Source organism: Lepeophtheirus salmonis, chromosome 7, assembly GCF_016086655.4.
Source record: "Lepeophtheirus salmonis chromosome 7, UVic_Lsal_1.4, whole genome shotgun sequence".
NCBI lineage: Eukaryota > Metazoa > Arthropoda > Copepoda > Siphonostomatoida > Caligidae > Lepeophtheirus > Lepeophtheirus salmonis.
In genome coordinates, this window is record NC_052137.2 from 12,548,945 (window position 1) to 12,563,347 (window position 14,403).

At 31.3% G+C, this 14,403-nt stretch overlaps 1 protein-coding gene across 2 annotated transcripts; it reads right to left on the reverse strand.

The window, feature by feature from the left end:
- Positions 1–1,008: 1,008 nt before the first annotated feature.
- On the reverse strand, positions 1,009–4,015 carry LOC121121548 (uncharacterized). 2 transcript variants are annotated; one of them, XM_040716503.2, is made up of 4 exons: positions 3,823–4,015; positions 3,354–3,736; positions 2,889–3,287; positions 1,009–2,402 (listed from the first exon to the last, which is right to left on the reverse strand). In XM_040716503.2, the coding sequence occupies exons 2-4, from the start codon at positions 3,711–3,713 to the stop codon at positions 1,158–1,160; spliced, it is 2,004 nt and encodes a 667-aa protein (XP_040572437.1). In that variant the 5' UTR covers positions 3,714–3,736; positions 3,823–4,015; the 3' UTR covers positions 1,009–1,157. The 2 variants fall into 2 exon arrangements, with proteins under 2 accessions (XP_040572437.1, XP_071746034.1); XM_071889933.1 differs by having other exon boundaries at positions 2,889–3,306; positions 3,823–4,014.
- Between the last annotated feature and the right edge of the window lie 10,388 nt (positions 4,016–14,403).

Consider the following 14,403-nt stretch of genomic DNA (forward strand, 5'->3'; position numbering starts at 1 on the left):
ATACTCTATCAAAAAATGTCTTCGTTCGAATACATTTAATAACAGGTCCTTCCTCTTAATTCCCAAATAAAGGGTATATGAGATACGAAGTTGGATATGAAAATAATAGTTCAGGAAGTTCAATTTAAAAAATAGTTCTTTCTCCCACCAAATTGAATCATACAGAAATGAAAATTCCAGCCAAAAATTGATTCATTCCTCAAAAAATATAAAAATATATGTTTTAATTGCAATGTATTTTGATATTTACAAACGTGATCCCGATGTTTCCCAGGATCTTGTAAATTAAAAAAAAAATATGATACGGAAAATAAGAAAGCCTAATCTCATTAGGACGTGGTATGCCTCAAAGGACATACTCACTAGTAACAGTCCTTAATTAGTAATGAAAACTGCATTTTTGTTCAGTCTCGATCTCGTCTAGTTCAGTCCTGCATATGAGTCCTAAAACTTATACAGTTTGGTCTTTGAAGACGTTACTCCACTTTATTTCTACTTTTTTAATCAGTTCTAGTACTTATAGTCCCATGGACTGATATTCTTAAGGACCTTCCCAAGAACTGATATGGCCGTTCCTAAGATGGGACTGTACCGGACCAAATAAATTAGTAATGGCACGACACTAGTATTCACTACTTTGTTAGATAATTTTTTTTTTTGCAGTTACCTGAAATTGAGAAATTATATATACATTTTTTTGTTTGGGGGGGAAGATGTATTTGGCACGAAATTGCAAGTCGTACAAATCATTGTACGATAAATATGATGTATTCTCCTGTTGAGTAAGGATTAAAAGAGAGAGAAATCCTTGAAAATGCTTAGTAAAAACCTTGAAGAACAACTAAATGTATTATTAGACCTAATGCTGTTCTAAAATGCGTAACGTGTATGCAGTCATTATGCACAATAGTGCATAATGACTGTTTTTGTATATGTAGGGCATGTACATCTATCTCTTTTCAAACTTATGTAAATGAAGTAAACATGAATTCAGACAAGATTACTCTCTTTCTTTTTCTCTTTATAATATCAAAATGGAATAATTTATTGTTAAAAAAACACAAAGAGTCAAAAAAACATAGTTGGCAAAATACTAATGATTTGTTAATATATGAAAAGACAAATGGAGTAGGCAGATTTATACTATAAATAGTGTTTTAAACAAAGGTTTCTGGAGAGGTAGACACAAATCTGGAGTAATTAAACCGTTGATTGGTTCTTTTCCATGAATCTCGAACAAGTGGAGTAGGATATTCTAATGTTTTGTCTGTTCTGAATCTACGATTAAGTATATTTGAACTATTCCCACATCGTAGACTGGATAAAGCTCGATCAACAACGATTGAATTTGCAGTAATTGAACGAGATGAAGAGGAGTTGTATGGGCTATTGCTATTAATGTTTCTGTTACTCAGATATTTTTGATCAATATCGTAATTGTTTAAGACACTTGAATAGTTTCGAGTACTGTAAGCACTAGTGTAAGGTCTATCAGACAACTCTGTTTGAGCCCTCCTGAATCTGGAGTCGGAAGTGGTGCTTTGGGACGGTATATTGGTTATAGAGGGATAACATTCCATTGGTTTTTTGCTTTCCGTTCGATTAGCTGCAGCACGTGAGCGAATCCTCGTGTAGTAGTCGTAGGTGGTGGAGGAAATGTTCTCTACGGTATAGGTAGGTTTAAATGAAGGAGGACTGTTTGGCACTTTCTTGGAACTTGAGAATTCACTTGAAGAAGAGCTTGACGTATAGGGTGAGGATGAACGAGATGAAGAGCCTTGGATGGATGAGCAAGTTGAGTTTCTTCTTGAAGAGCACCTTGAGCTTGAATTGGAACATGAATCTGATGAACAAGAGTCCTCAGACATTGAGGGGGACTCAGATCTAGAGGAGGATCTAGAGGGAGGACAAGAAGTTTCTTTCTCACTACTCCTGTGTGTGTTTGTCTCCGTTTCTGTCATGGCTCTAATATATTTTCTCTCTTTTGAAGAGGATTGAGATCTCATAGGTTTTTCTTGGATACAAATATTATCAATATTCGCATCATTCTCATCTACCCCTCTAACAGATTTGTTGGGGTGTCTCGGAGGTTTCCGAGCCTTTTGCTTATTGATGGAGGAGCTTGAGTTCATAAAGTCTTTAAAATGTTTGGTTAAGTCATTTGAATTTTGATTTGATGCCGGCTCTTCGATCAGTTTTCGTGTTCGTTGATGAACAGGTTTGAGATTCTCCACCAAGGATCGACCAGGTGTCGTCGCACGCTCATTTCGATTTGAATTTTGGTTCTTTTCGGATCTTTTTCCGTGTGGTTGAGAGCGGGATCGTCTTTCGTGACGATGAGAACGGTGTTGACGCGATTGAAAGAAACTCTGCATATGCTGGCGAAAATTAACTTCTTCCTCCTGCAATAGCAACGTAAAAATAGGTTTCAGAATCTCATGACATAATTAACTAGCATATAACAGATATTATTCGTATAAATGTATCATCATTATGGAATAAAAAGTCATTTTACTACATTTATAATAAAAATTGTTCCGCTTGTCCTTTGCTTGGACACTATGGGCGGGTTCATAAGAAGCTGGGAAACCTTCCAACTTTTTAATTGATACCGTAACATTTATTTTACATATCTTTCGATCTATCTTTTTTAGACTTGTATGTACGAGTACATACACGTAGTAGTCGCGTTTGACAACTTGTTTCCTTTTTTAGAAAGGCAATAACTCGATTAAAATTACGACGTTTGAGTATTTTTCCATTGCAATGTATATACGAGTATTAAAGATATATTGATTTTGTATATTAATTCATCAGAGATTTGATTAGAAATGAGTATCATAAATATACATATATATTGATTCCTTAAAGAGTCTAATAATTCTTACCTCTTCTTGATTAAATTTGGGCATTGATTTAGCTCTTTGACATCGTCGCTCGGATCGAGCGTCGCTATTTGGACCAAAGAACTTTGCTGTGTGGCCCAATAAGGGGTTTTCGGTCGTACAAGTAGTCAAGCTATTATTCAAACTCATGAGCTTTTGTTTTCTCCGCAATTCCTTGTCCCTTTCTTCTAACTCTTCCAATTTGGATTTCCCGTAGTCTTGGATAAGCGTCCAAAAACGAACCACGGTCTCTTCTTGCGTTTTCCTTTCGACGGATCCTGGGCGCTGCCTTCTCATAATACGTATGGCATCCCATGGCTTCATCTCATGATAGTAAATCAAGTAACAGGCGCACAGGACTCCCGTTCTTCCTCTTCCTTCTGCACAATGGACTCCAATGGCCTTTGTAAAATAAACATATCTACACTCATCTACACTTCCTATTATAGAATGAACAAAAATAAATACCTCTCCTTCTTTCCGTGCTTCATCCATTATGGTAATAAATTTCTTTATATCTGCAATGGTTGGTCCTGTAAAATCTTCTACAGGAATGAGTGTCCATTTTAAATTTGGAAAGGCATAGGAAGGAGGAAGTTTTTCAGGAGAAAGAGAAATTAGATGATCAATTCCTTGTTCCACACAAAAACGGACTTGATCTCTAGACTTGGGCCATCCCATTCCAGCAAGTTCATCTTGTGCCACCCAGGTAAAATTGATGGGTGCTTCTATATCCCTCCACTCAGGAGGAACTTCCTCTCGAACAATGGGCTCATCATTAAAGGGAGTGGATTCTCTTTTCTCTCGTTTAAATCGATTAGGTCCCATGACGACTTATAACGAATAACGATCTACATAGATAATAACAAATGAGGACATTCAACTCAATCATTAAATGTTCCTTTTTTTCCTTTTTCTTCTTTTCAAGAATACTGACCTCAGGCGTTATATATTTTTATCAGGATTTGATAGGATTCACAGCTCACACAAAGGTATCCTAAGCAGTAATCTTGTAGTCAAACAAACGCTGACACAAATATGAAATTATAGGAAAGAGCACAATAGTATGTTACTAAAAATTATTTCCTCAGTAACCCTCTTGTTGTATGTACATTGGCAAATAAACTACTAATTTTCCCTCAAATCATTTTAAATTGATGAAAAGAAAGTCTCGAAAGGATGAAGGGTCGTGTCGGGTCACGCATGCAACAATTTTTCCCCTTATTTTTCCCGCTGGCCAAGAAGTGAAAGCTTCCATGTACAATTTCAATACACTCTTATTCTCCTTATTACTGGGTGAGTAAAATAAATTGTATTCCGGGTTGAAAGCATCATAAAATGATACATAACTGCATAATTTTGTGTGTTGCAAGCAACTATTACATACATACATAGTCAGGATGAAACGTAATACTTGGCGAAGAAAAAGTCACATTGGTTTCACCTATAACTAAGCATACAAAGAATAGTAGTAGCTTAGTCTACTTTTACTACTTTTTACTATGATTATTTGTGTGAACGTGTTGTAGGAGCTGACCTACAGGACACGTAAGGTGCGAGTAAAAAGAGAGAATATGAAACATTTATTTCCTTACAGTGTCATTTCCCCTATTCAAAAATTAGAAAGTTTTTTGTATTTCCATCGTCATTGGACCTTATTACTGTACCACAAACATGAAGTGTTATGCTTCATAATCAATCACCTCTGAAACTTACTTATCCTAGCTATCCTGATCCTCATTCTCCATCTACTATTACATAAATCAAATCTTAACTTACGATTAAAAGATTAAATATAGTAATATATCATTTTACAAAAGGGAAATTGTGAATTAAATTTTCTATAGCATTTCTTTCATTGGAAAAAAAAATCATGTGAGTTCGAAAATCTTATTTACATTGTGTCAAAAGTAAAAGGTTACAATAATAGTTAGTAGATTGTTATCAATCAACAAAACTTTCAAATAAAGTTGGCATGCGTCAGATTAATTCGTTGAATGACAGAAGTGACTATGTACTTTTAAATATAATATTTGGATCAATTCATTAGGTGTTTCTTTTAAGGCATCAAAAAATATTTTTAACAAAATTCAATAATATTCAAACCATAATTATAATCTCTATTTCAAAGTAAAATGCTGTTTAAGGAACATCAAGGAAATGTTAGTTATGTTCTTATTTTTGCAAGCTCATCTATTCTTTCATACTCTTGATACTAACACCTTCCATGTTGAAGGTATATTTCATTTGTTTGATTAGATAGCAGAGGTGGAAAAGGGCCCTTTTAATGCAAGCCCTTTATATTTTCATCGAGTTCCGTTTATGTCCTAAGATTTCTTAAAAGTTCATTTCAAGGGTTCCATAGTTTCTAAGTTGTTTTTTTTTCAATACAGTATACAATAACTTTTGAAATTAAGTCAAGACGCAAGTCTTTAAAATGTGTACTCAAGTTCAAATCGAGCCGCACCTCTATTAATCATTATTAGTTACTTTATAAGAGTTATAATTAACTCCCTGACGAAGTTGAATGGAGGTTATATTTTTGCCTCTGTTTGTTAGTCACCAGGATAAGGGCAAAAGCTGAAGATCGATTTAACTCAAACTTAGTACAAAGATTATATATGGTCACAGTAAAAGGCAATTAAATTTTGAGAGGTAAAGGTTCAAAATGCTTAATCGACCATAACTTTGGAACGAATTGAGATACATAACTCAATTTGATTTTAGGCAAAAATTTTGTGATCAACCGAGCGCCCACTGGATTTAATGTTGTGTCAATCCTTATTTAGTACTGAAAACTGTCCCGTTCAGTTTCAATGCAGTTCAGTCCTGCATATCAGTCCAAAAACTTATAAAGTTTGGAACTGGATAACGCTACTAAACTACTTTTCCTCTTTTTTTTTTAATCAGTTCAAGTACTGACACTCTTAAGGAGCGGTCCCCATGAATGATAGGACCAGTTCTAAGACTGAACTGGTCCTAATATATAAGGACCAACACAAAACTAGTTACAAGTATCTGAATAGACAGAGTCTTCATTAGATAGATATAAATATTGCATATTTGCAGAAATTCTTGTTTAGAGCAAATCAAACCAAAATAAGACAATTCATGCTTTTTAATAGAATAATTCAATTAGGTCATATATATAGAAGTCAAATGCATATAAAATAAACCCTAAAAACTAATTAACATATATCTTAATAAATCTTTGTATACGCCCAGAAAGCATATTTCAAATTCTTCTCTAAAATTTAGGTCATGATTGATCAAGCTATCAATTGGTGCTATAATGTATAATTTATTTTGATAGTTTATAGAATTTCAAATTGTTAATAGTTTGACATCATGAATAAATACTGCATCTCATATGTATTGTATAAATTATGCAATTATATTTATAAAAATTAAATATTTGAGTGAAAGTCTAAAATGTTCTGTGATTTTGTATTTATGATGAATTCTTTACGACCAAATCTTGAGTTTGTTTAACACATTATTTATAGTCTATTATTAGTATGGTTTGAACTGATAAACAAATTATACTTATACGGATTAAAGGTGCTGTTTTTGCATTTATTTCATATATTAAATGAAAAAACAACTGCTGGGAGTATGGAAAGAGTAGGATTTAATCATATTTAGTAAAACAAGTTAGGAGATATTTTGATTTAAAAATTTGATTTTCTATAAAAATTCAATTGTTGTCCACCTACTAATTCAAAATTTTTGCTGTTGTGTAATATAATAATTACCACCTATGTTTGCTCAGCTTCATCACTCGAACAATTATCTAGGAACTGAAGGAAAGTGGCGACAAACATATCAATGGAGGTGGGATGATAACTTTTAATTCTGACATTTCGTCTAGCCATAGTTGACGAAATTAACACTTATTTAATATAGTTCCATTTTCAAAAGTTAAGTCTTTTATTTTTACAAAGTCTGGGCTTATATTGTATATATTACCAACAGAGGGTGCCTGAGTTCCAGGGACATGCTTGGTTGTTTTATATGTCTACTTGCTAAATTTCTGACTGATTTGTTCGACCGTTTTGGATTCCGTGTGTGATAACACCAAAACAGACTTATAAATACATAAAAGATAAGTTCACCCACTACAAATCCTCATATATTTTACTTGTATATATATATTTCAAAAAAATGAGCTTAATTTATACTTTGGAGAGCACTTTAGAGCTGGGAGGAGTGAATTATTTGTAAAATAAAAAAATAAAAATTTGTTTGTATTACTTATTGGAACGTGAGTATAAAAACGATTTTAACAGTTATCATTTGACAATGTTTTTTGGTATTCCAAAGTATTTTTATATACATAAATTACTCACCTGTACCAGATACTGCAAAATTCGGATTAATACAAATTTTTGGTATAAGATCAACTTTTTGTCAAATACAAATTTTTACTCACAAACAACGCAAGGCTGCATAAGGTAGGAATTGCACGCTGTTTTTGAAAGTGAAGGAAAGAACTGTTATTTAACACTTTTTTGTGCTGCTATCTGGTATTTTTAAATTCAAAAAAAGTGAAAGCCATGCCTTCCTCCTAGTATTGTGATCTATATAAGAATAAGAATGCTATAAAATGTTCAAATAAGACCAACGTTTAACAATTTACTACACCCTAAAAAAATATCTATATAGAAACTTCGTCCAACTCACATATATAAAATCATTATGGAGTGGGCCATAGTAGGAGCGCTCACAAGATTTTAAATCGCTCTTTGGCTCATTAAGATTTTAACGAAAATGTATTTGTAGGAACTAAAAAAATGAACACATAACAGAACAGGAGCAAAAAAACGGTCACAAAATGAGTCAGTGGTTGTGAGTGGTAGAACACTCTTGATTTCTTTACTGGCAAACTAATGCTTTGTAAATATGTATTCAAAAATATGTTTTACAAATGTTCTTTAGTAAGCTTATGTCTTGAACTATTCGTAATAATCATACATCACATCCAGAAAATATGGACTTTTTAATTTCAAAGCTATTAGAAATAGGAAGAAAAACCTTGCTACTAATCTTTATTATCAAAAAACAATGAAAAATGACTGTATTTATGAACTAAATATGCCACAAATGTAATTATCAATTAAAGCAAAAAATGCATATCTATATTAATTAAGGAAAGTTTGTCTCTTTATCTGTTAAGATCTCATTTTTGAATGTGCACTTAAAATCATAGAACTTCATGACTACTGGATCTAAGAAATAACTATGTATCAACGAGCTTGTGTACCTAAAGCTCAGTGCGTCATATTAAAAAAGAAGAAAACAAAAGAGTACACACCTATATTTGTGTAAACAAATTTTGTCTGTTTGTCAACAACTTATAGTTCCGAGCACTCCCGCTAGTATAATATGTATATAAGATGTGTCCAAGTTGCGATATATGTACAAGTGGCAACTTGCATAAACAAATTGTACAAGTTGCAAATTATTCTTCCCAAAATGCATTAATTAATTAGAACATTGGTAATTCTATTTACCAACTATACCTTGATAGTATCAATTCATTTTGATCTATTAAAATTACACGGTTATTATGTATTTATGAGTAATATAACTGTTGGTATTTGAACTTTATAATGTGCCGCAGAATAGTTATATTCGAGTATTCACAATTAATAGTTCGATCATCCATGGAATATTCTATTATTACATGATCATTATCACAAGTACCGTAAATTTTTCATTTAAAATTATTCATCTCATTTTTAACCAACTTGTACAGAACTTAATATATGTATATAATATATCTATTTATTTGTAGGTTTTTATTTTTGGAAGATTAATTATAAACTAATATTCTTTGTGATATTAATTTTTAACGTAACTACTTCAGGATTTTTTGTATTCAATTTAATTATTTATTTATATTCAGAAAAATAGAAGCAAATATTTTTGTAGACTGGTCAACATTGTCGATGTCGCCCATTTTTGGGGTATAAACAATCAAATTTTATTAGAAGAGAAATAATTGCTTCATTAAGACTTTTATAAGTACCCTATGTATATCAAAATAATATATCTCTCTAACATACCTAGATATAATATTTATTAGACACGAATATGTATTTAAATAATGTTATGATTTCGTCATATGTATACTCTAGTTTACAAAGCGAAGAAAAAATTAATTGTTATATACATTTGCAAGAATAAGATATTTTTCGCCCATTATTCTACTTTTTTTTCCTACCTATTGATATAAAACAATAAAAATATAGCAATTTCATATGGATTTTTATACCTATCAGTTTGATTTGATTCAAACTTCAAAGTTTTTCTTTGTCATTAAGTAGTATTCTATTTCCTGTACTTGGCCTTTTTTATAGCCATTTTATGAAGTTTCAAGAAATTTGTTCATAGTATTTACGAAAAACATTAACTAAAAGCCTCCAATCGGCTTCAATTATGATGCAGTTTGTGATGTTACTGAAAAGGCTCTATAAAGAACATTATTAGATCAATATATGGGTACATTATGCATTTTACACATTAAAATACTTTATAAAATTCGAATTTGAGATGCACTTTAGATAAGAGGAAAATTCAAATAGAAGTAACGTATTGCTCAAACCTAATTATTACACTTACGAGGATTTAATTGTATGTATATTGGCAGGTTTTTTTTTTTTAAATATTTAATGAAGGATTTTACAAATATCTTCACTATCACTTTTTAATAGAGGTGATTTTTTCCCCCAATTTAATTGCCGAATGGTCACTCCTTAAATTGTTTTGATACATACATAGGCATGTGATATGACATGATGTTCTATTTTTGTTCAAATTGCTAATATAAAAAGCAGCTAGATAGTTAAATATCCTTCTCCCTTTACACATATGACCCGTCAACATAAAAACAAGCTAAAATGATTTTCTCAAAATTGAACATTTGTATTCTTGGACGAATTATCGCCAATTTCTATCAACAAATTATTCTTATTGACCCTTTAGGTGCGTCAAAAATTGCACTTAAAGTAGCTGAAATATATGTCCACCATAAAACATTGATAAATTGACAGATTTTTTTTTTAAAGGTCATATTGGCTCCAATATAATTCTCTTAAATCAAATAAAGGTATTAAACTATAGCTCAAATTATTGTGTATCTTAAATCATCCCACAAATTTGATAAAAAGCCTATAAAAAACTCAAATATATAAATGAAATATTGGGTGTATGTACAGGGTCTTGGGCTACAATTGTAATAAACATTGATCTCATCCAGAGCAAATGCATTGTGACGAATTTTGGGATTTTATTTAATAGCATAGATAGTAATAGTATATTAATTAGCCTCAATCACTGCCTCAATTCTCCAACAGAACGCTCGGCTGGCTTTGATGATCTCCACAGTGGGGAGCATTGCAGCCAAGTGCTTTATGGCGGCTTTAAGGAACTTCACGCTATTCTGTGAGGTTGTACAAGGGTACCTCTCCAACTTTTCAGTGAAATAAAAGTCCAAAGGGTTCAGGCCATAGGAGTTGATCCCAAAAGGCTACCACACTGTCCTTCAGCCAACCTTGTACCATCTTGGTCTTGTGAGCAGGTCCTGAATTTTGTTGGAACGGGTAGGGCCTTTCATTTCCCTATTCATCCATAAAGGGCTTCACCACCAACCTCAGTACCTCCAGGTAGACCTTAGTATTCACTCTCTCCCCCTGGTTGAAGAAATGGATCTGGGTGTCGCCCTTGCTGCTGTTGATGCCCAGAACAATGATTAAGGCCGGATTTTGTGTTCTTAAGGTAGCTGGGACGTAGCCTTCTTCTTAGTCAGTCAACAGTCATTTTTTTACCTACTGGATCGATCCACATTAAAAAATTATGGTCTGAAAAGAATTCAGATTTGGGGCTCACATTGATTTCAAGATTTTAAAGATCTTCCTGCATCACTCCAACCTTATCTTGGCTTCATGGCTGATGTCGTCAAGAGGTGGGCCTTGACCTTCTTGTATGAGTACAAACTCATGATTTTGACAATTCTGCTGATGGTGGAGCGACGCATGGCGTGCAGAACAGACTTGGGCGTCACTGGATTTTTTCAGCCCTATCTTGGAGGTAGGAGGGAAGCTCTTCACTTGAGGCAATGCCTGGACTTTCCTAACGACGTTGCTGGAGATCTCCAGCTTTTATAGACAACGCATAATCTGTTTCTGGGGTAGAAGTTAGCTTGGCGATGGATTTTGCTTCGTGGCATGCAAGGAATAATTGGGCGATTTTATTTCTTCTAAGCTGCTCCAATTCGACAACTGACACAAAACGAAAATAAATGGTAATTTGTTTTATTTGTCATCTAACCTCTTGTATGAGCAGGAATAATTTGGCTGTGATATACTGGTACGGTATTCGGATGAGGTTAAATTTTGTTCCAATTTTAGTACACGACCCTGTATGTATATATATATAGTATTTATCAAAAAAAAAAATCCCTAAAAATATAAGATTTAATTTTTTTTTTCCAAAAAGTTTTATATTTGAAATTTAATTTTTCAAATTTTTTCCAAACAATTAAATCAAGAAAATAACTTGGGATTTCTGAAATTTTTTGCAAAAAATTTAATTTTGTTAATAGCTTTAGATCTTTGAAATTTTTTGTTAATAGCTATGAATTTTTGGTTTATTTTTTCAAAAAATTTATTTTTTTGTGAATAGCTATAGTTTTTTGAATTTTTTTCATTTTTTTTTTTTTCAAAACAAACCACAAACGAAAAACTTCGGACTGGGGTAGAAACGTGTTTTAACCCGCTATTTGAATACCTGCAATAATTTGTAGCTATATTGTTTTAATAGCAAAGAAATTTTAGAAGCACAAAATAATGCACTAATACAACTATATACATAATTTAGTGAAGACCTTTGGCGCCACAACAAGGGTAAGAGCCCCACTTTATGAAAGACAATAATGAGGCTAAATAGCGAGAATATGTTGCATCAATATAGGAGGACATTTGTATGAAACTTACCGCCCCTCACCATCCTCGCAATTTTTAAATAGTTCCAGTGATCCTGGTGATCAATGAGAGCAAGGGAAGCAAACAACGAATAATTATATGCTACTTAAACTTAAGTATTTTCAAAACAGATAAACACGTCATAGAAAGTTATAAACTACTTTGTTTAATCAATCATCACTCTTTTACATAAATAATCATACTAAAGAGTAAAAATTTCAAGTTATCGGTCAATAGTGATAGATGTATCCCAAAAACCAGAGTAAAAATAGGGTATCAACCAATAAATTACCATATTTGTTCCTCTTAAAATGTTATAAAATACCATAAAAATGATTTAAAACATTGATTTTTTCCATAAAAGTAAATAATTTTTTTCCAAAAATGGTAATTGAATAAAATAGGTATATTATTTATTTCCTAAAAATTTTAAATATTAAAAAAAAGTTATAGATTTATTTTCTAGAAGATATACAAGATCCAAAATTCCCCATCAAATAATTTTTTTTGGTTTTTTTCATCTGTAGCGTCAAGGATGCTACAATTTATACATGGCCTCCCAGTTAATCAGTATTAAATATTAACCGTGATGAGTTTGACATAAAATTTTTGGTCCAGTAAAAAAACAAAACGGTCTTTTCGGTCATTATAACTGTTCATCCTAAGGACATGGGCTTATCTTTATCTATATGATCTTAGATAGAGGTTTAATTATACAATCACTTAATCTAAGAAAATTCAATAAACAACAATAACGCCTGAGTCAGAAATTATCTGCATAACTCAGCGAATTGACAATCAACTTTCAAAGGGATCCTTTTATTGGCAGCATACCTTAAATACTATAACAGCATATTATGTTTGTTAATGAAAGTTAATTATCGTAACAATTCACTTCACTTTTTTAAATTTCAGTAAGTTCTCTCAAAATCTTTATTACGAATAAATTACATTCAATCATTGTTATTCAATAAAATAAATTCCAAAGTTGGGTAATTAATACGATTTGCAAAATGCTAAAGAGAAAAGTATCGTCATGGCGTTTTACTAGAATAGCTGCAACCATCCCTAAAATGGAAAATAAGAAACACAAGTCCGACTTCATATCTTGCAAGGCATAAGTAGGAACTAATCCGATGGTAATCCTTAATTATATTGTTTGGGTATGAGCAGGATCCAAGATGAGCATTCTCAGTATTGCCATTTGGGTCCTATACCAAGGGGTTTAACAGAAGTAGTTGAAAAACGACTTATTTTATGATTGAAACTTCAGAAAAAAAAACTCTTCTCCAAATTCCTACTCCCCAATTGTTCATTCATAAAATACTGTAAATATATAGTAATAAAATAATTAATATTTGAGTCCAACAAGGACTTAGACTTATAACTCCTGAGCAAATCCTCATAAATACTCTCCCTTCTTTCATTAGCACATGCATTAGTGATTAATTTAATTTTTCGGTTATTTTTAGTTGTTATTTTTTATTTTAAGCAGAACAGCTGCTCATATTTTCTATAATTTTTTTAACTAAACTAAAAAAAGTGTTCCCTTTAACAATGATATTGTTAGGTTAAAGTATTTTTTTTTTTTCTGAAAGCACAGATTGAGTGGATATGTTTCTACAAAAGTAGATTTTTAAATGATTTTTTGATGCATTGGAATTGAAGTAATCTTAAAAGATTTTTATACAAAACATAATTTTTCTAAAAAATAAAGATATCCATTTACAATGATATATTTAAATAGGATGCTCAGATTTCCAGCCTTACATTCATTGATTATCATATCTAAATCATGTATATTTATATATATGTGAAATCATCATAACTTTGAATTGTATGTGTTCAAGTTGAATGAGAACAACTATGCCCAAAAATCAATCAAATAATATTCTTTAAATATTTTTATATCTAACATTTTTTTTTTAAACTACATCATTTTAATTATTTTACAATGTTTATAATCATTTGAACTTTCCCATATCATCCATTTTGATTGTTTTTTTTTACTAAAAAAAAATACTTTTAGAATAGTTCAAATGTGTTTTTCCCATAATTTGTAATTACAAACTCAAACAAAAAATTAAACTTTTCTAAAAAAAAAATTACAATAACATTTATTTAGTCTTCTTTTGCTTTTGTTCAAATTTTGAATTTTTCAGTCTGAATAGACAAATATCTAAGTATTTCCATGTACAATGCAAAAAAAAAAAAGGGAAAACCTGATTATTTTAAACACTTGTGCACTGTAATTGTATAACTGTAGATTAAGTATTTAAATAAATTCAATCTCAATCTTGCTTAATATTACTAATATATTTTTCTTATATTATCAAAGAAATCAAAATACAAATAAACATTAATAACATAGCATTTATCCTTGGAATCGACCGGGAAATTTAAATTTTTATTTCTGTGATTATATTAAGTATTAAAATAGTGAATTAGATATAGGAAATGGTAAATATAATTAAAATACCAAGCCAAACAAAATAGTAATATTGCCGAAGAAAGATTCTCTAAAGCAATAGCTT